This window comes from Elephas maximus, chromosome 25 (genome assembly GCF_024166365.1).
Source record: "Elephas maximus indicus isolate mEleMax1 chromosome 25, mEleMax1 primary haplotype, whole genome shotgun sequence".
Lineage (NCBI taxonomy): Eukaryota > Metazoa > Chordata > Mammalia > Proboscidea > Elephantidae > Elephas > Elephas maximus.
In genome coordinates this window covers 33503461-33528309 of record NC_064843.1, presented here as the reverse complement: position 1 = coordinate 33528309, position 24849 = coordinate 33503461, and the positions used below count along the sequence as shown (strand labels likewise).

Sequence of the window (24849 nt, the reverse complement as noted above, 5' to 3'; positions counted from 1 at the left end):
TATGGCAGAGAACACCATGCAGTTATTAGAAACAATTAAATAGAGCTATATTATTTGATGTGAAAAGTTGTCCTTGATATAGTATTGAGTTAAAAAAAAGGTTACAAGAGCCTGTTTTACATAAATGGACTTATTTATGAAAAATTATATAGATACATTTTGTATGTTCATAGAGAAGAGTTTAATAATCATCCCATGTTGCTACTAGTTATTTTGGGGTATTAGGATTAACACAGTTTTAACTTTCTCTATTTTCTTCTATTTGGTTTGAATACTTTTTAAGCTTTTAATTTTGGAAAATTTCAAACTTATAGAAAAGTTGCAGAAATAATACAAAGAACTCCTGTATAAATGTCACCCCAATTTACCAATAATTAACATTTCACTACATTTGGTTTAACATATATATTTTTTCCTGCTTGAATCATTTGAGATTAGGTAGCATTCATCATACCCATTAACCCCTATATATTTAAGTAATTGGAAACCTCGGTGGCGTAGTGGTTAAGTGCTACGGCTGCTAACCAACAGGCCGGCAGTTTGAATCCACTAGGTTCTCCTTGGAAACTCTATGCCTCCCACGAAGGTAATTAACCACAGAATAATTATCAAAATCAGGGAATTTAACATCAATACAATATATAATCTATAGTCCAAAATCAGTTTTATCCATTGTCCCAATAATGTCCTCAATGGTGATTTTTTTCTAGTGACAGCATTGTATTTTGTTCTCATGTTTCTTTAGCAAGGAGCTCTGACAGTGCAGTGGTTAAGCTCTTGGCTGCTAAAGAAAAAGGTTGGTGGTTTGCCTGTAGGGTCTGACTATGAACCAAAATTGACTCAGTGGCAACGGGTTTGGTTTTTGAGTTTTGGCTTCCTTTGGCTATTTGAATTTTTTATAATGAGCAGGTAACATTTCGACAATGAAAAAAAAAGAACCTAAAACCACTTTCATTATGCAAGTAAAACGAAATGGCAGAAGATGTACTAAAGAGAGTTTACCTTCAAAGTCTGGAGCCCTGGAGCCTCTGGGATTAACCCTCTTTTTTCTGTGTCCCTTGACGTGTCAGGGCAGCTGTGAAATCCTGCGGCTGATAGACCTTGGAAACTCCCCTTCCTACTACAAGTGGATCTGGCAGCATCTGGAGATTCTATACAACAAACCTCTGAAGACCCACATCTTCGGTAAGCCACAAGCCCACACCTGGCAACCGGCAACATGGCAGGGGCATCTGGTCCTGGCTTTTTTCCAGTTCCTAGCCCAGATAATCTTAGAACTCTAGAGCTGAGGGAACTGGTGGCATATCTGATTTGATCTCTTCTTCTACTTACTAGCTGTGGAAACCTTGTCCACCAGGCCCTGTGGGGTTACGCTCCTACCTACCCCTCCAGTCTCCTCCTCTTGAGCCTTTTCCTCTTTGCTCTTCAGGTTTCCCCTATGTGGCCATTAAATCTTGTCTCGGGGCTTTCACACGTGTCTCTCTGTCTATTTTTTTCCCCCAGCTCTATTCTTCTTTCAGATCTTAGGTTAAAAGTAGAAGCCTCCCTGATTTCTCATGCTAGATCAGCATCCTCCATCTCCTGTTACGTCTCATCCGAATACCCTGTACTTCTTTCTTGCCTGTGGTATTTTTCTAGTTGCCATTGAACCAGTTCTGACTCCTGTGTCTTAGAGTAGAATCGAGCTTCTTGGGGTTTCCAGTGGCAGATTTTTTGGAAGTAGATCACCAGGCCTTTCTTCTGAGGAAACTCTGGGTGGACTCAAGCCTCCGACCTTTTGGTTAGCAGCAAAAGCGTTAACCACGTTAACCATTTGCACTACCCAGGGAGTCCTCTGTGGTATTTAACCCCATTGAAATCATATAATTGAATCTGAAACAGTTATTGACTATCTGTCTCCCTTGTAGAATATAAGCTCTGTAAGGGCTTTGTTTTCCCAGGTTATAGTACCACGCCTGGCATCTACTGGTTACTCAGAAGCTAATCACTGAATGGATGGAGATCTATGTTTAAAATCAGTGTTATTGAGGTATGATTTCACACAATTTAATGCACACATTTTAAATAATGCAGTTTGATGAGTATGGCAAATTTATACCTCTTGCAACACCACCACAATCAAGTTAGAGAATATTTCCATCAACCTAGAAGGTTCTCTTGTACCTCTTCTCAGTCATTCTTCACCTCTTAACCCTGAACCCAGTCAACACTGATCTGCTCTCTAACGTTATAGATTAGATTGATTTTTCCTAGGGTTTCATATAAATGGAAGCATGCTATATATTCTCTTTTTAAAATTGCGGTAAAATACATGTAACAAAAAGTTTGCCATTTTAACCATTTTTAAGTATAGGATTCAGTGACTAATTACATTCACCATGTTGTGCTACTGTCATCACTGTCCATTTCTAAAAGTTTTACATCACCCCAACAGAAACTCAGTACCCCTTCAGCAATAACTCCCATTCTTTCCATCCCCCCAGCCCCTGGTAACAACTAATAAACTTTTGTCTCTACGCATTTACCTATTCTAGATATTTTTTTTTAGCTATATGATATATATTCTTTTATTTCTGCCTTCTTTTACTCAGCATAGTGTTTTTGAGTAGTTTGTTCCTTTTTATTTCTGAGAACTATTCACTTGGAGATCTTCTTAATAACTTTCGTAGAGGGCCTGTTCTGTGTCTGGCACTGTGCTAGGCATATCACATGCTCTATCTATAATTCTTACAGCAGTCCTATGAGGGCTCCAAGACATTATGTGACTTTTCCAAGGTTCTGTGGCTGGTCATCCATTTACTATCTTTTATTGCTGTTCTCCCATCCTAGTTTGAAAGCTCAGATTGAAATGTGATCTGTTAGTGGAAAGATAGGAACTTTGAATCAAAGAGACATGAGTTCAGATCCAAGCTTCAGCCCTTTCCTAGGTGACTTAAACCTTCTGCTGCTTATCTAATCTCTTAAATGAGGCTAACCATATTTGTCTGGATGTAATAGATATAAAGGCTCTAGCACAAAAAGATGGTACGTGGAGGCCAAAATGTTTTTCTTTTCTTATTTAGTCCCTTCTGCACCTTCACCAGACGAGCCAGGCCAGGTAACTATGATATATCTCCACCACCACCACCACCATCACCACCACCACCTCCACCTCATATATGCAAAAATTCATGAATGTGTTTTCCTGTGCTTTCTCTACCAGAACCCTCTCCTGTGGAGAGATTTAAGGAATTCCAGATCAAATCATATCCTATACAGGACTTCAGCTCTTTGAAACTTCTGCATCTCCAGAAAGCCTGGGAGAAACAGGGGACCAACTTTAGTATGAGTCAAACCTCAGTGATTGATCTTCCAAAGACCTTTAGCTCAAAAATCAAGTAAGCTTACCTCTTGGCAGATAGAAGGGTCCAGATTCTGACTGGGGAGGGGGACGTGACTTGCAGGGTAGAATGTCAGGGATGCTGGGGAGGGGGCAGAGGGAGCAGACACAGGTCAGCCCCAAAGGGTAGGGTGTGGGCATAACAAAGCCTAGAGAGGCACTAGGTTTGACATCTGGGACCCGCATTGTCTGCCATCAACTCACAGAGCCACTTTAGGTGGACAGATACTTCCTGTCTCAGGGCTTCAGTAACTCATATGAGGAAGGAGAAGCTGGATGGATCTTCCAGCTCTGAAATTCTGTCTGAATGTATGTCGCTGGCTCCTTTTTTTTTTTAATTTTTATTGTGCTTTAAGTAAAACTTTACAAATCAAGTCAGTCTCTTACACAAAAGCTTATATACACCTTGCTACACACTCCCAATTACTCTCCCCCTAATAAGACAGCCTGCTCTCTCCCTCCGCTCTCTCTTTTCCTGTCCATTTCGCCAGCTTCTAACCCCCTCCACCCTCTCATCTCCCCTCCGGACAGGAGATGCCAACATAGTCTCAAGGGCCCACCTGATCCAAGAAGCTCACTCCTCACCAGCATCCCTCTCCAACCCATTGTCCAGTCCTATCCCTGTCTGAAGAGTTGGCTTTGGGAATGATTCCTGTCCTGGGCTAATAAAAGGTCTGGGGGCCATGACCACTGGAGTCCTTCTAGCCTCAGTCAGACCATTAAGTCTGGTCTTTTTATGAGAATCTGGGGTCTGCATCCCACTGCTCTCCAGCTCCCTCAGGGGTTCTCTATTGTGTTCCCTGTCAGGGCAGTCATCAGTTGTAGCTGGGCACCATCTAGCTCTTCTGGTCTCAGTCTGATGTAGTCTCTGGCTTAAGTGGCCCTTTCTGTCTCTTGGGCTCGTAATTACCTTGTATCCTTGGTGTTCTTCATTCTCCTTTGATCCAGGTGGGCTGAGACCAATTGATGCATCTTAGATGGCCGCTTGCTAGCGTTTAAGACCCCAGATGCCTCTCTCCAAGGTGGGATTTAGAATGTTTTCTTAAAAGATTTTATTATGCCAATCACTGGCCCCTTTTGACTCTGAGCTTCTTCAGAAAATTCTACTCACCTAAGTTTTTTTTTTAAGGGAGGCAGTTATAGCATAGTGGATAAGAGCCTGGGCTTTAGGGTCAGTCCAACCCAGGTTCAAGTCCTGGCGTGGCTACTTATTTTAGCTCTATGTCCTTGGGCAAGAGACTTGACTTCTCTAAGCCTCAGTTTCCTTATCTTTAAATACTAGTCTCTTAAGTTTTGGGGTTGTTGCAAGCTAGCAGTTAAGTGGAATAATGATAATTACTGCTAACATTTTTGGAATACTTCCTCGTGCCTGGTACAGAATTACCTTATTTAACCCTCACAATAACCCTATGAGATAAGTACTATTATTATCATTCCCATTTTTCAAGTGAGAAAACCAAGGTACAGTGAGAGATTAATACTGGCTCAAGGTCACACAGGTAGAAAGTGATAGAGTCGGGATTCAAACCTGAGCAGCCTCTCAGTGCTTAGCTGTGTGCTATCTGGTATGATTGTCATAACTGATATGAAGCAGATGCACATGAAAGGCTGCACTTTTGCCTTTCCTGGAGAGGTTGAGGATCAGGAAGGGACACTCAGTGGGGACTAGTCTAGAGGGAGGTCAGTGTTGAGGCCAGGGCAGCATTACACCTCCTACATTAAATTTGAAATTAAAATATCATAATGATACTAATAGTGGCATCAGAGTTCCAATCCCCATGGTGCCCGAATGTCCCTTTGCCTGTTGACACTTTCAGGCTGCTTGCCTGCATAATGAGCATCCCATGACTTCTGAGTTGTTTTTTCCCCTGATGGGATATTATTTCCAAGGAATCCAAGGCTTGAAATCCCATTCCCAGTTCTGAGCTGGAGATAGAACAGGCTTGATGCCCAGTGTCTCTGCTGTGACTCAGTAAGGGAGAAGAGACAGGTTAGACCTAGAAGTGAAAAATAAAGGCACTCTTGCACACGTCCTGGTGGGGCAGGAATTAAGGCAAACTTCATATATGTGTTGGGTGAGTCCAGCTATATTCTCAACTGGTAAATAATCCCATCCCCACCTCTAAACCAAATAGCATAGCCTGCCTCTTCCTTCTCCTTGGACAGAGACCAAAGAAAGCATAACAGGATTACCTGTGTAAAATTAACTCCATGAACAAAGTACAGGAAGAAAACCTGTGTTTTTAAAAGTGAATGAATGAATAAACGAATTCCATCTCCTCTCTGCCTTCCTGTCAAGAAGAGCCCCAACTTCTGGTGTGTCCCCAGAGACACAGAACTCACTCTTTTGCAAAACGGTCTGTTCCATTTTCAGACAGTTCTGTTAGAAATCCCTTCTTCATGTGGAGCTTAATTCTGCCAGCCTGGACTTCTCACTCATCAGGTCTGGCTCAGCTGCATGGAATCTGTCAGCCATTTCCTCTTTGTAACAGCCCTTCAGTGTTTAAAGGGGCCATATCTCCTTCCTCTCAAGTCTCCTCCATACTAAACTTCTCTAATTCCTAACACAGTCACTTCCAGGGCTTGATTTTGAGCTTCCTCACCTTCTGAGGAGGTGCAAATTCCCCAAAGAGGGGAGAATTCAGTATGCATTACCTGGAACTAATAAGCCCTTACAGCAAGGTCACAGAATACAAGAGTGGGGGCTGATTATCCAGGGCCTCGTGAGTTGACGGTGTTACAGATGTGTTCCTTTAACAAGCTGTCAAATTTCAGATCCAAGCGTGCTCATTCAATCAAATGTTCTGCAATTGATATCAAGTCTGGTCAGCTTGCCAAAGAGGCTGCAGTGGGCACCTACATGAAGATCCACACTGTGGAGCAAGGAGAAATTGTGGTAAGTGTGCTCCAGGATAGCCTTGTTCATGATACTGTATGAAAAGGCTGGGAGTGTTAAGTAATAGAAGTAAAGGTTTAAAAACACCCCCCTTCTGTATTTGATGATATTAAAGAATATTGTTGATTTCTTCAGATACGATGATGGTATTGTGGTTATGTTTCTAAAAACAGCCCTTATATTTAGGAGCTACCTACTGACATATTTACAGGTGAAATGATGTGACATCTAGGACTTGCTTAAAAATAATCTGGGCCACCACTCCTATTCAACATTGTACTGGATGTCCTAGCTAGTGCAATAAGAATATAAAAGCTTTACAGATTGGGAAGGAAGAAATAAAACTGTCTTTGCTTGCAGATGACTTGTTGTCTATATAGAAAATCCCTGCAAAATTGACCAAAAAAGCTTCTGGAACTAAGAAGTGATTATAGCAAAGTCTGAGGATACAAGGTTAATTAAATCAGTTGCCTTTGTATAACTAGCAACAAATGGTAGGGTTTGAAATTAAAAACATAATACCATTTATAATAGCACAAAAAAATTGAAACACTTAAGTATAAATCTAACAAAATATGTACAGAATCTATGAAGAGATGTATAAAACTCTAAGAAATCGAAGACCTAAATAAATGGAGAGATGTTCCACGTTCTTGGATTAGAAGACTCAATTTTGTTAAGATGTCAGTTCTTCACAGTTTGGTTTATAGATTGGATGAAATCCCAATCAAAATCGTAGCAAACTTTTTGTGGATATTGACAGACTGATTCTGAAACTCATATGGAAAGATGAATGGATAAACAAAACTGTGTTACATCCATACAATGGAATATTATTGAGCAATAAAAAAGAAATGAGATATCAAGCCACCAAAAGGCATGGAGGAACCTTAAATGAATGTTGCTAAGTGAAAGAAGCCAGTATGGAAAGGCTATACATTATATGATTCCAATATATGATATTCTGGAAAAGGCAAAACTATAAAGACAGTAAAATGATCAGTGGTTGCCAGGGCTTTGGGGTTCAAAGATTGGGATGAACAGGTGAAACATGGGAGATTTTTAGGATTATAAAATTATTCTCTCCACTGTAATGGTCGATATAAGACATTATGCATTTGTCAAAACCTGTAAAACTTTGTAGCACAAAGAGCAAGTCTTAATACATGTGATTTTAAAAAACAAATAAATAAATCATTTAGCATGTTGGGGAATCCCAGGAAGGAATGAAGACTGTGACAAGAGAATCTCACTGTAATACAAATGTCTGAAACAACCTCACTGAAGGGGAAGAGGGGAAAGGATGCTGGCCTATGTAACTTTAAGAATGAGTCTGTGAGATCAAAGGCAAAGGACACGCCACATAAGCATTATACTCTTGTTTGGTACAGTTGTGCGCATAATGCATACACGTTAACCATGCTGATACTATTACACATGTGTACTCGAATGGATCAATTAAGTAAATGGGTGGCAGATGCTGAGAACCAGGTTTCTCACTGTCTGGAGTATGAATTTACAGATGAACAAGGGGAAGAGGCTAGGATGATCCACACGATAATGGATTAGAGTTGGAAACATCAGTATGAACTCATGTTTAGCTTAATATAGATACAGATAGAAACGTTTATGGATATGTATATATATATAAAAAAATGTATATATACACAGGTTAAAATTTAACATATGTATTTTTTGCTCTGACAGCTTAGAAGTCCTAAAACACATGACATCCCAGAGCAGTGATCACACTTAGTACCCATATCTTGGTTTCTAATACCATTCTCCAATAAAAGAAACCAGGGCTCCTTGGAAAAATGGCTGATTCCAGGACTGGGCAGAAAATATACAAGATGAGCCTGCGTCATTTTGTGTGCCAGAAAGTAAGGAAGTGCTTAGAAAAACAAACAAAAACCAAAACCCTATACTGATGGGGGTATAGCGTAAGGATGAGGAGCCAACTGAAGAAGCTCCCAATGGCCAAAGCTGGAACAAATTTGAGCAACAAAATAAATAAACTAGTATTGGATTATACCCAAAGTATAAAATATCCATGAGCCCATACTGATATAAGCAAATTATTGAATAGATGAATAAATTGGGGAGAAGAGAGAAATCTCCCAAGCTGAAGAACTCCAAATAATTTATATAGGTACTCTGCCCTCAAGGAGAAGCATAATTCCCTGTTCCTTGGCTGTGGGCTGCATATAGTGACTTTCTTCCAAAGAATACAGTATGGAAAGGAAGAAATAAAGAATAACTTTACAGTGGAAAAACCTGACAGACACTACCTCAGCCAGGTGTTCAAGGCCAACATCAACAGTCATAAATCGTTTTGATAGTATGTACCCTTGGTATGGTGTCATGAGAATGGCACTTTACCTCTGTGATCTTCCTACCAATGACAATAACACATACATAACCCTAGTCTTATCATGAGAAAACATCAGGCAAATTCCAGTTGAGGGGCATCCTACAAAACACCTGACCAGTACTTCTCAAAGCTGTCAAGGTCATCAAAAACAAGGAAAGTCTGAGTAACTGTCACATCGAAGAGGAGCCTAAGAATACATAAGAACTAAATGCAGTGAAAAAAAAAAAAATTTTTTTTTTTTTTCTATCCTGGATGGGATCTTGGAACAGAAAAAGGACATTAGGTAAAAAGTAGCTAATAATGATGTATCACTATTGGTTCGTGAATTGTAGCAACGGTATCATACTAATATAAGTTGTGAAATAATAGGGGAAACTGGGTGTGGGGTGTATGTGAACTCTCTGTACTATCTTCTCAATTTTTTTGTAAGTCTGAAACTGTTCTTAAAAAAAAGAAAAAAAAGGTCTATTTAAAGAAATAAATAAATAACCCAGTAGTGGAAGGGGAAGTACGAATGAAACAAGTTTAGCCGTGAGTTGGTAATTATTGAAGCTGGGTGATAGGTGTTAGAACTGAGTGGCAGGGTGAGCAGATGGCACTAGGTAGAGATGGAGTGGGCAGGAGAGTTTTCTATCAAGTAGTAATGGGCCTCCATGTGCCGGGGAAGGGCTGTCCTCTCTGAAGCCCTTCATGTGGTCATTCTCCATCTGGGAACCTACTCTTTCACCTGTATCCTTTCCACTGTCCTTAGTTATGGAATCCCCAGGGACCTCCATACTCCCTTCTCACCCAAGTTATGGTCAGTTGTTGATGCACCTGCCCCACTGGACTGTGTGATTTCAGAGGCAGAAAGGTCATCTAGGAGCGCCAGCCACCTAGCATGGCCCTCACTCAGTGTCAATGCAATGCTTTCCAGCTCTTGGGAAGTTCTTTTGTTCAGTAAGACTCTGCCTCCTGCAACTTTTAACTAGCTGCCTTCCTCCCTCCCCGCCCCACCCCCAGAACAAAACAAGAAATCAGCTTCCTTGTCATGTGATGCCGCTTAGATGTTTGAAGAATGCTGTTTTCTCTTCATTCAGCACTTGGGGAGCCAGGCACAGTGCCAATACTCCATTAATTATTTTCTTATTCAGGCAGAACATCCTCTGCTCTCTTAGTCACTCTTCACATGATGTAATTTCCAGCCTTCCTACTGTCCACTTCATTTCAGTTTGTCAAAGTTTCTGTCAAATTAAGGTGCTCTGAACTGAACCCAGGTGTCCGAGGAGCGGCACGTGGCCCCGTCAGTGTAGCCTCCTGCAATGCAAGGTGGAGGAGCTGGGCACTCTGGGCAGAGGTGAGGCATGAAGGGTAGGGAAGAAGATGCTCAGTTTGGTAGACGGTGACAGGAGTGGGAGGCTGTGTGAGATGGAGCAGGAATGACAGCACTGTATTGTAGAGGGCCTGGAATGCCAGAATAGGGAGTTTGGACTTGATTCTCTAGGACCTGGGAAGTCCTGGTAGGCTTTGAATGATGCCTCAGAGCAAGGATGTGCCAGTCTCATTCACTACGCAGGGCCCAGCACATAGAAGCCCTTGACAAGTATTTATTGCCATGACTTCTTTGAAGAATATGTCTGTGGATGTCTCCATAATGTGCCTTTGGTAGGACTCTGCTCTCCTTGCTTTAGAGACCCTGGATTCATTTGTAGGAGAATGAATGGTAACACCTATGATTGTATTTACCTATCAGAAGGTAGATCACATTTTCCTCCCCTTGGGAGCTGGGGTGTGAAGCTGGTTCAGCCCTGGAAATAGCAGAAATCAGGGCTAGAGTAGAGAGACCCAAGTTCTGAGCCAGGAGGTGGAGGGGAGCCAGACTTCAGGGAGCAGACAGGCTGAGGCCTCGGAGGTAGTCAAGACTGGGCTCGAGGCAGGCCCTAAAGGGGGACAGGTGTCCAGACCAGAGCCACAGGCAGGGCAGAAAGGAGGTGACAGATGGAGGGTCTTGTTCCCATTTTGCTTCTAATTAGCTAGCTGAGCAGCCTTGGGCAGATCACTTCATCTCTCTGAATCTGTGTCCTCATCTGAAAACGAGGAAATCCACTTGGATGAGCTGTCAACGCTAAGGTTCTCTGACTCTATTTGAGCATTGATTCAGCAGATATTTCTTGAGCATCTACCATGCTCCAAGCATGGCACAAGGTAAACTGACATCATTCCTGCCCTCATGGGCCTTACGATCTAGTCAGGAGACAGACAATAAATGGATAAACTAGCATATACATAGAATGTTACAAATTGCCACTAGAAATGGGATAGAAAGCAGGGTTGGATTTGAGCCTCCTTAAATGGAGTAGAGGAGGTGATATTTAAGCTAAGACCTGAAAGATGAAAAGAACAAGTTATGGAATTATCTGGGTGAAGAGTGTTCCAGACAGAGGAACAGCAAGTTCAAACCTTGAGGCAGGAAGGATCTTGGCATGTTTGTCCTCTAGGACAAGTGGCTGAGCCAGAGTGAACAAGGTTTAGGATGACCGAAGCTGGGCACTGGGGGCTCTGGGGCCACTACTCTCCCTTCTCTCCTTGCCTGAGTCTCAATAACAGAGAGGCTGAAGAGGGAGCACTATATTGGAAGTCCAGCAACAAGGGGTCTAGGCCTGGCTCTACTCCATCTCTGGGTGCTCCATAAAAGGGGCTTAACCTCTCTGTAAAATAAGTGGGTATGCTTTTGGATCTGTATGTCCCTCATAGTTTTAAGAGGTGTGAATCCAAGGCAAGGAGTAGGAGGACCAACATGAGCTGTAGAGGGGAGGGCCAGCGGTTCCCAAAGTCTGTGAGGGATGGAGAAAGAATTGAGGCTCAGTGAAGATACATGCTTGTGAGCAAAGAGCTGCAGAAAAGGATGGGGGCTGTGGACAGACTTGAAAAGGAAGGCGTAGAAAAGGAGTCCCTGGGTGGTACAAATTGTTAATGCACTTGGCTGCTAACCCAAAGGTTGGAGGTTTGAGTCCACCTAGATGTGCCTTGGAAGGAAGTCCTGGTGATTTGCTTCTGAAAAATGAGCCATGAAAACCCTATGAAGCACAGTTCTTCTCTGACACACACAAGCGGTTGTCATGAGTAGGAACTGACTCTATGGTAATGGTAGAAGAGGAGGACTAGCTGTATGATTTTATTGTAGTTTCTAAGGAAGAGAAAATAGGCTTACATAGCAAAAAGAAGGGTTGAGATTGGACATTGAGGAAAACTTATTTTGGGTTTAATTGTGTCCCCACAAAATTTATGTTGAAGTCCTAACCCCCAGGACCTGTGAATGTGATCTTATTTGGGAATAGGGTCTTTGCATATGTAATCAGTCAAGAGTAGGGTGGGTCCTAACCCAACATGACTGGTGTCTTTATAAAAAAGAGAAGAGATACAGACACAGAGGGAAGACATATGACACTGGAGGCAGAGATTGGAGTTACACTGCCACAAGCCGAGAAAGCCTACCAGGAAACTACCAGAAGCTGGAAGGTACCAGGAAGGATCCTCCCCTAGAATCTTCGCAGAGAGCACGGCCCTGCCAACACCCTGAATTTGGACTTCTAGCTCCAGAACTGCGAGGAAATAAATTTCTATTGTTAAAACCACCCAGTTTGTGGTACTCCATCGCAACAGCCCTAGGAAATGGATACAAGTGTAAATGCCGCTCTCTGGAGGGTGTTTATGTAGGTAAGATTCTTGGAGTAGAGCCTGTCATGTGGAGGTAGGACAGTGAGTGAAGTGCCTTAGGGCTCTTCTGATTGGAAGAGTCAGAGAACTGCCATGTCATGTAGCAAAAGAAGAGGCTTCTCCTCATGTGGCTTCCTGCGCAGCCCCAGACGGATTCACTTCATTTTTCCCACGTAGAAAACCTGGCAATTGAACTAGACGGTCTCTGAGATCTAATTTTCTGTGACTTCCTTTCTCTAGGGCCTTCACCAGTTCTTCCTCCCCAATATCCAACATGACAAGCGGCCCCTGATCCTGGTGAGCCTGGGAACTGAGGTGATACGGGTGAGGAAAGAAAAATTTGAAAAATTGATTGACAGTGAGACAAGAAAAAAGTTGTCCAAGTTCAGTATCGAATATCCCAGGTTAGTACTGAAAGTGTGCATAAATCCTATCAGATCAAAAGAACAAATTTTCACCTATTATTTAGTAAAATAAGAAAAAATGATAATACCTAATGCTGACAAGGGTGAACTGAAACCGGCGGTTGTTGGTACACTATAAATGGCTAAATGCTTTTTTTTTTGGTGGGAGGAGAGGGACTAAAACCTTTTGGTAATAATTTTAGTATTATGTTTCAAGGGCCGTAAAACTGTCCCTACCCTTTAAGGCAGTGATCTACTTTCTGCGAGTTTATGTAGCCAAAATATGGGGGAAATCTCTCTGCATTAAGATGTTTGTAGCAGCCATATTCTTAATAGAGAGAAAAATAAACAAACAACCCACATGTGCCATACTAAGGGAATATTATAGAAAACTGTGGTACTGTCCCTTGATAGACTGTAACTTTCCTTTAAAAATCAAAAGTTTAATTGCTCTATAGCCACAGCATAAAAAGGACAATACAATGATACATGGAAAGGGCTGGGTCTGTAATTGTATACATACTATGACTGTGACATTGTAAAACACATGAGAAAAACAGAAAAAAGGAAAAATGGTAATACTTCTGGTATTGCCAAACTTGTAACAGTCATTATCTCTGGAAGGTGGGATTAAAGAGGACTTTCTTATTATATGTTATATAGTCCTCTTATGTTTAATTGTTTTTGCAATGAGTATGCATTGCTTTTGTAATGAGAAAAAAAAACACTCTTTAAAAGTTGTGTCAGTAGTGACATTCTGAGTTTTTTTTTTCTTTTCTCCTCTAAATTTTTAGTAAGGATGACTTTGATCATTTTAAAAGATAAATATCTACTTTGAAGGATTCAAATCTCTTTTGCTTTTTCATAGTTTCCAAAATTTCCAGTGTGAATGTTACTACTTTTATAATGAAAAATAACTTTATTTTTTAATGTAAAAATTAATTTATTACACAAACCAGTAATTTCAAAACTGTTTTGATCTCACACTATTCTTAAAAGGTGTTTCAGCATGTACCCCTTTTGAGTGTATGTGTATAAATGTATATATGTAGTATAAATAGTATATATGTCAATTAATTAATTTTTATTTATTATATCCATATATTGCTGTACTAATATATCATTTGGAGCCCTGGCAGCACATAAGAGCTTGACTGCTAACCAAGAGGTCGGCAGTTCGAATCCACCAGCTGCTCCTTGGAAATCCTATGGGGGCAGCTTTACTCTGTCCTATAGGGTTGCTATGAGTTAGAATCAACGCGACAGCAGCAGGTTAATATATATATTATAAAACATACAAAATAGTTTTGTTTTTTTTTTAATGAAGCAAAGATAAATATAAATGAAGCCCTCCTAGTTTCTTCCCACACCCAGTGGATATTATACAGCCCCTGGTGACATGTCTCCCACCCCCAGTTTGGGTGTTAAACTCCCGCTTACAACTTTTCAGTGGCATCTTGTGGCTTATGAATAAAGTCTAAGTTCATTGCCACATAAAAGGCCCTTCATGGTCTGGCTCCCACTGACCCCCCCTGCAATACTTCCTGCCACCTCTAACCCATGTAGATTGCTTCCTGAACCCTGCACATACCTTGCCTCTGTCAATACTGGCACTTCTGCCTGGAATGTCATTCCTCCAATCCTGCCCCTTTTCTTCTGGTTAGCTCCTAGTCATTCTTTAAGATTCATCTCCTCCAGAAATCCCTTCCCTTTCTGATCCTGGATTGGATAAGTACCCCTTTTCTGTACAGTCATAATACTCTATACAGGTCTGTTGTTGACCATTTGTTCTTGTTAGTGGTCATCAAAGTGGCTCCGACTTATGGCGACCTTATGTATAATAGAACAAAACATTGCCCAGTCCTGCATCATCTTCATGATTGTTGGTGTGTTTGAGTCCATTGTTATGGCTGTTGTGTCAATCCATCTCAGTGAAGGTTACCCTCATTTTTGCTGACTACCAAACATGACATCCTTGTCTAGTGATTAGTCTTTCCTAATGTGAGGAAGACTCATTAATAACCTGAGAAATGCAGATGACACAACCTTGCTTATTGAAAGTGAAGAGGACTTGAAGCACTTACTAATGAAGATCAAAGACCACAGCCTTCAGTATGGATTACACCCCAACATAAAGAAAACAAAAGTCCTCACAGATGGACCAATAAGCAACATCATGATAAATGGAGAAAAGATTGAAGTTGTCAAGGGTTTCATTTTACTTGGATCCACAATGAACACCCATGCAAGCAGCAGTCAAGAAATCAAAAGATGCATTGCATTGGGCAAATCTGCTACAAAAGACCGCTTTAAAGTGTTGAAAAGCAAAGATGTCACCTTGAAGACTAAGGTGCATCTGACCTAAGCCATGGTGTTTTCAGTCACCTTATATGCATGTGAAAGCTGGATGAACAAGGAAGACTGAAGAAGAATTGATGCCTTTGAATTGTGGTGTTGGGGAAGAATATTGAATATACCATGGAGTGCCAAAAGAACGAACAAATCTGTTTCAGAAGAAGTACAACCAGAATGCTCCTTAGACGCAAGGATAGCGAGACTTCCATCTCACATACTTTGGACATGTTATCAGGAGGGATCAGTCCCTGGAGAAGGACATCATGCTTCATAAAGTAGAGGGTCATCGAAAAAGAGGAAGGCCCTTAACAAGATGGATTGACACAGTGGCTGCAACAATAGGCTTAAGCATAACAACGATTGTGAGGATGGTGCAGGGCCGGGCAGCGTTTCCTTCTGTTGTACATAGGGTCACTATGAGTCGAAACCGACTCGATGGCACCTAATAACAACATGTCCAAAGTAAGTGAGCCAAAGCCTTGCCGTCCTTGCTTCTAAGGAACATTCTAGTTGTATTTCTTACCACATTGTTTTATAGGTATTTTTCTGCATCTCCTTTGCCACACTTGATTAATTGCTTCATGAAGGCAGGGATTATGCTTTATGTGCCTTCATTCCTAGCATCTTGTGCAGTGCCTGTCACATGGTAGTTGCCCAGTAAATTTTGAATTAATGAATGAACGATGGGGCATACTCATTGTAGAAAACTGGAAAATGCTGGACAGAAAAAAGCTGACAAACAAAATCATTTGCAATCTTTTAACAATCCCAGTTAGCATTTTAAATCCTTTTTAGTGTTTTTTTCTGTGTATGGATATGTACCAGACATGCATGTATCATTCATGCATATATAGCTTTCATAATGGAGATCATACTGATTATACAGTTTTGTATCTTTCCTTCTTTTTTTACTTGTGGTGATATTGTGATCAGATATGGTTCTGCCAGCTGGTATAGGAAGCAAGTGATTCCAGTGGTAGAGAAAGATGAAATGTAATGACAAGCAGATCTGCAGATTATTGCAGCCATGTCCAATAAGCACATAAAAGAATTCGATGTGAGATCTGTGACTTTGGACAAGTCATTTCTCTGGGCTTCAGACCCCAATATGTAAAACAAAGAAATCAGACTAAATAAGTGTGTCTTAGGCTAGGTTCTCTAGAGAAGCCAAACCAGTAAAGTGTATAAATATATATAGAGAGAGATTTATATCAAGGAAATGGATCACTTGGTTATAGAGGCTGCAATGTCCCAAGTCCATGGGTCAGGACAGAGGCTTCTCCTGATTCATGTAGCAGCAGAGGATTGACAAATCCTAAGATCAGCAGGCAAGACCACAGGTAAGCTGCCAGCTCAAGTTCCAAGAACAGGAGGTCAGACGAACAGGAATCAGCTGCAGGATCCAGAGTGAGCAAAAGCCCACAAGCCTTCCCAGAATGTCCACTTATATTCGACGCAGGCCATATGCCCATGGAAGCTCCCTTTCAACTGATTGGCTACTCATAGCAGATCTCATTATGGAGGTGATCACATTATATCGAATCTCATCATACTACTGCCAGACTACATCATAACTGCCAAACCACTGAGAATCATGGCCCAGCCTAGTTGACGTGCAACCTTAACCATCACACAGTGTTTCCCAAAGTATGGAATATATTCTACGGAAGGTTTACCAGATGATTTTAGGTGGTACGAAATTCACATTTTTAGTTTCAGCAGTTATATATTTATTCTAGAGTGAATTAGAAAAGCAACATGACTGACTAGCTAACTAAATCCATGGTTTGACGGATCTTGTTACTGAGGACAAAGCTGAAGTATTTATGTAAAAGAAACTGAATAAATTTAAGGAAAAATCATTAGTAGATGAAACAGCTAATGAGATGTGGATATGGCCAAAATTGGGACAGTTTTGTGGGAAAAGTTGAGAAGCACTGGGAGTTCCTTCTAGTTCAAAGATGCCACAGTTCTGATTCCTGAGCACTACCAATACAGAAAATGGTGGCGTAGTGGTTAAGAGCTACGGCTGCTAACCGAAAGGTTGACGGTTCAAACCTACCAGGCACTCCTTGGAAACCCTACAGGGCAGTTCTCCTCTGTCCTTTAGGGTCACTATGAATCGGAATCAACTGGACAGCAATAGATTTTTTATTCAAAAAAGAAATTAAGGAGCCTTACTCCTTGCATAATGTCTGACACATGGTGGGTTTCAGTTAATGTTTGTTGAATTGGAATTCAGAAAAGGTTGACATAGATTTGAGGGTGGCAGATGTTTGGGCACTTGGCATCTCTGCTGCCCAGTCAGCACTTTGCTGCAATCATATATAATGCTGACGGATGGAATTCTGTCGTATTCATTAATTGTTGGACTCAAGGTTTTTCTAGACTGCTAATGCAGGCAGAAAACATATTCATCGTCTAACTCAAATCCCTCATGTTTTAGATGTGGATCCTGAGGTCCAGAAAAGGAGAGATGACATCCCAAAATCACACAGTGAGGGGCAGACACTATCATGGGCTAGATGACCTAAAAACTCACCCCCTACAAAGCACAGAGAATGCCATATAAAATATAATGAACAGCTGAGTTCACAAGAAACTAAGGGAACTCCCCAATGACCAATCATGAAGAGGACCCTAAAAACCAGAACACAAAGCGTGATCTGATGTTTGTATTGCTTGGGGCCAGGGTTGGGGGTGGGGGGTGGGGGAGATGGTGCAGTGGGCCGGGGGGCAGGGAGGCTTAATGGGCATCATGAACTCAAGTTTTAAATCCTGCAGGGACAGACGAAATTTCAGCTCAAGTAAGGAATGGTGTTGGAACTGAAATCTCTGCATGAAGCTGGGCCTCTAGAAGCACTATTAAAAAGTGAAAAAGTAGACTAGAAATCAATATGGACATCAGCATCAGGAGGTAGCCTGGCATCTTGTCCATCTTAACATGGATTCTGGGTCCAAAAAAATAAATTATCCCCTAAGAATTTGAAATCACATGCTTGCTCGCTCCTAGGTTTTGGTGACTCCCTTAGCCTTTTTGAACCCCAGTTTCCATGTTTGTGAAATAGGGTGGCCTTAAAGATTAAATGAGCTAACAGTGTAAAGTGCTTGGCACATGGTAAGTGCTGAGTCAGAGTTAGATATTGTTATTTATTATGTAAGAAATTCGGAGTTAATGGAACTCTTTAAGTGGAAATGATCCAGTGGCGTGCTGATAAATGTCCTCCAGGAGGTGGGAGGTAACCCCAATTTATAGCGCTTGCCTATTTCTATGGTGTAAATATTCCCACCATGGCCAGTTTCAGGCTACCAACCTGATGCTATGGAACATGGAGTTGAGAAGAGATGTATATAATCAGCTCCTGTGAGTCGGTAAGAACTGGCTTCTGCATACCACTGAGACTAGCAGACAGGGGCAGATGAACCAGTAAGCAAGGTGTACACGTGTCTCAGTTATCTAGTGCTGCTGTAACAGAAATACCACAAGTGGATGGCTTTAACAAAGAGAAATTTATTTCCTCACAGTAAAGTAGACTGAAAGTCCAAATTCAAGGCGTCAGCTCCGGAAGGTCCTTGTCCTCTATCTTTCCCTGGTCGAGAAGCTTCTCAGGTGCAGGGACCCCGGCTCCAAAGGACACGCTCTGCTCCACAGTGCTGCTTTTTTGGTGGTATGAGGTCCCCAACTCTCTGCTTGCTTGCCTTTTATCTCTTGAAAGATAAAATGTGGTACAGGCAACACCCCAGGGAAACTCCCTTTATATTGTATTGGATCAAGGAGGTGACCTGAGTAAGGGTAGTGTTACAATCCTGCCCTAATCCTCTCAACATAAAATTACAGTCACAAAATGGAGGACAACCACAGAACACTGGGAATCATGGCCCAACCAAGTTAATACATACATTTTGGGGGGGACATAACTCAATCCATGATAGCATGTGCTTACTTGTGTTTACTTCTAATCTGTATGGAACAATTTCACGTGGGATTCTACTACTGGTAGAGAAAAACAGGTGAAATTGTTCACTACAGATCAGTATGTAAGCACAAGTAAGCCCATGCTACCTTGCTTATTGGGTAATCCATCCCTGCTAACAGGACTAGCTTGTGGTCCATTCTGACCTCTGGATTTTTTCCTAAGTTGATCTCTGTGGATCAATGTTGGCTTTGTCCTGGTCAATACCCACTAACCAGAAGAAAGTTCTGACTTGTTAGAGATTTATTAAACTTGCCTTTTTAGGTAAGAGAGTTTAACACCCCTTTCCCCTACTGCAGTCTCAGAAGGAAATAAGCCAATGTGTGCTGAGCCCATTCCACTCTACCTCCATCTTCCCCCATCCTCACATGCTGTTAGGGAAGAGGATGGCATACAGCCCCAGTGCCATGACAAACCCTTGCCCTGGCCATAGACTGTTGCTTACATCTGTCCTATTAGGACAGTGCCTGGCGACCTAAACTTACCCCTCTGATTCTTTCCAAGGTGGGAGAGATGCAGGCCTATACAACTGAACTATGGTCCAGGAAGAGCCATTAATACTAATAATGAAATGTCAACAATAACAAAGTATGTTTTAAAAGTTGACATAGTACCAACCTTTCAGTCGTTAGCTGCCTTTGAGTCAACACCAATTCATGGCGACCCTATGTACAACAGAATGAAATGTTGTCCAGTCCTGTGTCATCCTATAATTGCCAGCGTGTTTGAGTCTATCATTGTGGCTATTGCACCAGTCCAGCTCACCAAGGGTCATCTGTGCCTTCATTCGCCCTCTTCTTCACCAGACATGATGTCCTCCTCTAGCAATTGATTCCTCCTGATGGTGTGTCCCAAGCAAATGAATCGGATAATATTCTATTATGATCCGTAAGGTTTGCACTGGCTAATTTTCAGAATAGATCACCAGGTCTTTCTTCCTGGTCTGTTTTAGTCTGGAAGCTCTTTTGAAACCTGTCCACCACAGGTGACCCTGCTGGTATTTGAAGTACCAGTGACATAGCTTCTATCATCATAGCAACAGAAAAGCCATCATAGTGTGACAAACTGACAGATGCGTAGTGGAAGCCCTACAGGTAAGTGTTATGATGGAAGCCTGTATACAAAGTCTGAGGTAGCCTTAAGGAGGAAATGGCCCTGTGAGATCCTAGAAAAGGATTCTCAGAAATTTAATATATAAGCTAGTTCATAAGGGACAATTGGGATTTGTCTGGTCAGGATTCCCAAACACTGTACCCAGGCTGGTGGCAGCTAATTCTGGGTGCCCTTAGGGACCATGTCTGTATTATTCACACTGTCTTCTCGCTCAAGGTATATGGCAGGTGCCAGTAAGTCTTCACTGAATGAGAGAATGAATGAACCATTGGAATACTTTAAAAAATTAAATTGTAGGGCCTCATGCCCAGATTTTGACTCAGTAAGCCTGGGAGGAATCCTGGAATCTCTGTGTTTAACCAGGACCCGGGTGATTTCTGATGTGTATCACCTGGGACTCTTGTTAAAATGCAGATTCTGATTCAGTAAGTCTGGCTTGGGCCTGAGATGCCGCAATGGTAGCAAGCTCCCAAGTGGTGGGTGGCAAGGCTCTAGGGTGGCTTTGTCCACTAAAAATATAATACCACATATGTGATTTTTTTAATACTGCTTTATTGAGATATAATTCACCTGTTTAAAGTATACAATTCAATGGTTTTTAGTATATTCAGAGTTGTGCAGCCATCACCACAATCAATTTTAGAATATTTTCACCACCCCAAAAAGAAACCCTGTACCCTTTAGCTGACACTTTCGTTTCCCCCCCAAGTTTCCCCTTTCAGCCCTAGGACACCATCAATTTTCTTTCTGTCTCTATAGATTTTCCTGTTCTGGACACTGCATATAAATGGGATAATATAGTATGTGATCTTTTGTGACTGGCTTCTTAGCATAATATTTTGAAGGTTCATGCATGTTGTGGCATATATCAATATTCCATTTTTTATTGCCAAATAGTATTCTGTATGTATTTATGTACCACATTTTATGTATCCATTCATCAGCTGATGTGTATTTGGCTTCTTTCCATTTTGGGACTATTATAAATAATGCTGCTATGAACATTCTTAAACAAGTTTTTGTGTGGATGTATTTTTTCAATACTTCAGGGTACGTATGTAGAGTGGAATTGGTGGGTCATATATTAACTCTATGTTTAACCTTTAAAGGAACTGCCAGACTTTTCTACAGAGGCTGTACCTTGTTACATTCCCACCAGCAATGCACAGGAGTTCCAGTTTCTCCACATCCTCAACAACATTTGTTCTTTTTAATTATAATCATAGTGGTATCTCATTGTGGTTTTGATATGTATTCTCTAATGGCTAATGATCACGTATGTAATTTTAAATTGTCAGTATCCACATTATAAGAAGTAAAAAGGAACAGGTGAAATTAATTTTAATACTATATTTCATCTGTCCAAAATATTATCCTCTCAACATGTAATCAGTATAAACTATTAATGAGATCATTGACATTCTTTTTTTGCTCTTAAGTCTTTGAAACCTGATGTGTATTTTACCTTCACAGCACATCTCTAATTCGAACTGGCTACATTTCAGGCAGCAGTAGCCACACGTGACTTGTAGCCACCATACTGGACAGTGCAGGTCTAGGGGAAGAAAGTTGTAGAATGGTAAAAGGTAGAGAGAAGAGTCTGGAGGGGCGGGGGACCTAGAGGAACTGATGTGGGAGCCTGAGCATCTGTTTCTGCCCTTCAGTGATGAAGAGATGTGCCAGAGTTTCCTCCAGGAGAACAGCTGGAATATCTTCCGGGATGACCTGGTGCAGCTGCTGGTGGAGCCTCGCCAGCATCCACCATTCACCCCCAGACAGCCCAAGAAGAGAGAGCACTGCAGTCTTAAGGCTGTGACCCTGAATTTGTCTGCCCTCGACAAGAAGACTAAACCTAACTACCCCATTTTTATGGCACCCCAGAAATACCTCCCCCCATTGAGGATTGTCCAACGTATCACAGCACCCCGGCCCAAAATCCAGGAACTCCTGCCTCAGTATAAGAATGCAGGGGTCCTTGTTTAGAACCAATAAAGGACACTGGATTTGCACCATGTTGCCTGAATGACCACCATGGGAGTTGTCAGATTTGGAGTGGGAAGACTGGTGGGCTGAGCTGTGGGTCCAGAGAAGTTTTTGGAGATAGCAACTGGGGTCATTGCCTCTCTTGACACTTGTGGGGTTTGAGTGAAGGGATGGTCAGGAGGCTGACTGTGGACTGGTTAATCACTGGGGATGGTCTCAGAGTAGGAGGCACACTAACGACATTGAGCACCTTTTTGTGCGTTTGTTGGCCATTTGTATATCTTCTTTGAGGCAACGTCTACTCAAGTTCTATTCAATTTCGTTGTTGAGTTGGTCTGGATACTAGACTCTAATCAGACATATGATTTGCAAATATTTTCTCCCCTTCTGTGAGTGGACTTTTCACTTTCTTGATAGTGTTTGAATAGCTTTTAATTAGTTTAAAGTAAGGCTGCATTTCTTTGAATTCAAAAACCAAACAAAGACTGGACAGCATGAAAAAAAACCAAACAAACTCGTTACTGTCAAGTTGATTGCAACTCGTAGTGACCCTATATGACAGAGTAGAACTGCCCCATAGGATTCCAAGGAGCAACTGGTGGATTCAAACTGCTGACCTTCTGGTTAGCAACCCAGCTCTTTAACCACTGTACCACCAGGGCTCCAAACAGCATGAAGCCCCAGTTATTAGCACCTTTTTGAACAAGATCAATTTGGCCATCCAGAGACTATCATCCTCTTTCATCAGAATAGGAAACTGAGGCTTTGGAAGGCTGAGCCCTCACAATCAGTGATAAAGGCCACCCTTTGAGAGATTTAGGTTGGGAGGGACCCGGCTGATACCACCGGCCAACCCTCACACTCTTCAAGTGAAATGTGGTTAAATGTAAACATTGAAGGGTGACCTTGGAGGGAGAGAGCAGAGGCAGGCCACCAAAGGATCAATGTGAACTGGGGGGTGGGGTGCTGTTTGAAAGAAGTTTGGGAGGAACAGTGTGGGGAGGGTTTGTGGTTGCTTGTAAGTGTGTGAAAGCCTCCTAGCTCAGCTTCCAGGCTGTGAGCTTCAGAAAGAACAGTGCTTCTCAAGGTTAACACCCCTCCTCACCATACCCCACCTCTGCAACATGGAGCAGGCATCAGAATCAGGCTTTTTCAGAATCAGACAGAGGAGATTATTCAGAAGAAGAAAATATGACACCACATGGCACAAGCATTAACAACAAACTATGTTTTCAGTGCTACAGATGACCTTGTGCCCTCCTGGGCACAGACCCAAGGATCCAGGATGCCCCAATGTGCGAAGAATGAAGGAGAAGGGCATGGGTTTGAGTAGTGAGTGCCCAGTGTGTGCCAGGCACATTACAGAGGCTATCACTTACCTTGAAAGTATTTCCTGGCAACTAGGTGGCATCATTCCCATTTGACAGATGAGAAGCATGAGGTACAGAGAGCCAAAGGCCTCGTCTAAGCTCACTGGCACACCAGGTGGCTGTTCCGGGAAATCCATGTGTTTTCACCAGACTCTGGTGCCCTCCTAGTTAATCAGCATTGCAGAATACCACTGTAACTCATCTGTTCCAAATGAGCCACCTGTTTTCAAAAAAGAAAAATTCTGTACACACAACCCTGAGACTGTGCTGGAGAGAATATAATCGCCCTCTGGAATGATTTTCCATATGTAAATAAGCATAGTCATACTTGGAGAGAGTCAAACCCAGGCCACTGGAGCCAAAAATATAGCCCCTGGCAATAACAGCTTCCACTGTTTGGAGAAAATGAAAAAAACCATTTGAAAAATAAACACAGAAGATATTGCCAGAATTTATTATAGAAAGTGTTTAAGATCCCATCTTGGGGTTGGAAGCAAAAGCATTCTTTAAATCCTCTATTCCTTTTATGTAACTATTGGAAAAAATCTTTCCTTTCAGTTATGCAAAGTCTAAGGGGTAAAACGGTCACTTCAAAACTCTGAAGGGCTATTTTATAGGGCAGTACTTTTAGGATAGTACATCTAGAGGTCATTTTGCCATGGTGCCTTCTGCTATTTGGAGACTTACAGGAGAAGTGTGCTGAATTGCAGAATTTGTAATCACTGGTTCAGAGCAGACAGTGAGGACTAGAGTAAGAGTTTTGAGGTGGCTGGTTCCCTTAGGAAATACAAGAAGCAGCATCAAAGCTGGAACAGAGGTTTTTCATGGCTGCTGCAAGGCTGTGGACTTCAGCCCTGGGGACACACACTTCTGAGAGTTGGAGACAGGGTGGGAAGATGGCATGACCAGGCATGTTCTGTGTGGTGTTCAGCCAGGCTCCTTCCCTTTCTGGAGCTTCACTACTGTCTGTAAAATTTGGGGGATCGAATAGGGGTTCCTCAGGCCCTGCCCCACCCCCAGGGCTGTGCAGGGTACCTGACTTCTTTACTTTCACCCCATCTATAAGGAGCCCTGATAGTGCATTGGTTAAGAGCTGGGCTGCTAACAAAAAGATCAGCAGTTTGAATCTACCAGCCACTTCTTGGAAACCCTATGGGGCAGTTCTACTCTGTCCTATAGGGTTGCTGTGAGTTGGAAACGACTCGATGGCAATGGGTCTGGTTTTTGGGGGGAGTTTATTATCCTACCTCTAAAGCTTCCCTACCCGCAGCAGAAAATCAGGATCAAGAAGAAAGCGGATTATTG

The 24849-nt window shown here is 42.0% G+C and overlaps 1 protein-coding gene across 1 annotated transcript in view; it reads left to right on the top strand.

The window, feature by feature from the left end:
• The window catches only part of CNBD2 (cyclic nucleotide binding domain containing 2), a 42099-nt gene extending 19925 nt beyond the window's left edge, over window positions 1-22174 (top strand). Inside the window, exons 8-12 of the mRNA XM_049869132.1 lie at window positions 1071-1185; window positions 3203-3377; window positions 6155-6275; window positions 12586-12749; window positions 21856-22174. Of these exons, the coding sequence (XP_049725089.1) occupies window positions 1071-1185; window positions 3203-3377; window positions 6155-6275; window positions 12586-12749; window positions 21856-22174 (894 nt within the window). The remainder of the gene's footprint in view (window positions 1-1070; window positions 1186-3202; window positions 3378-6154; window positions 6276-12585; window positions 12750-21855) is intronic.
• Window positions 22175-24849: the final 2675 nt, after the last annotated feature.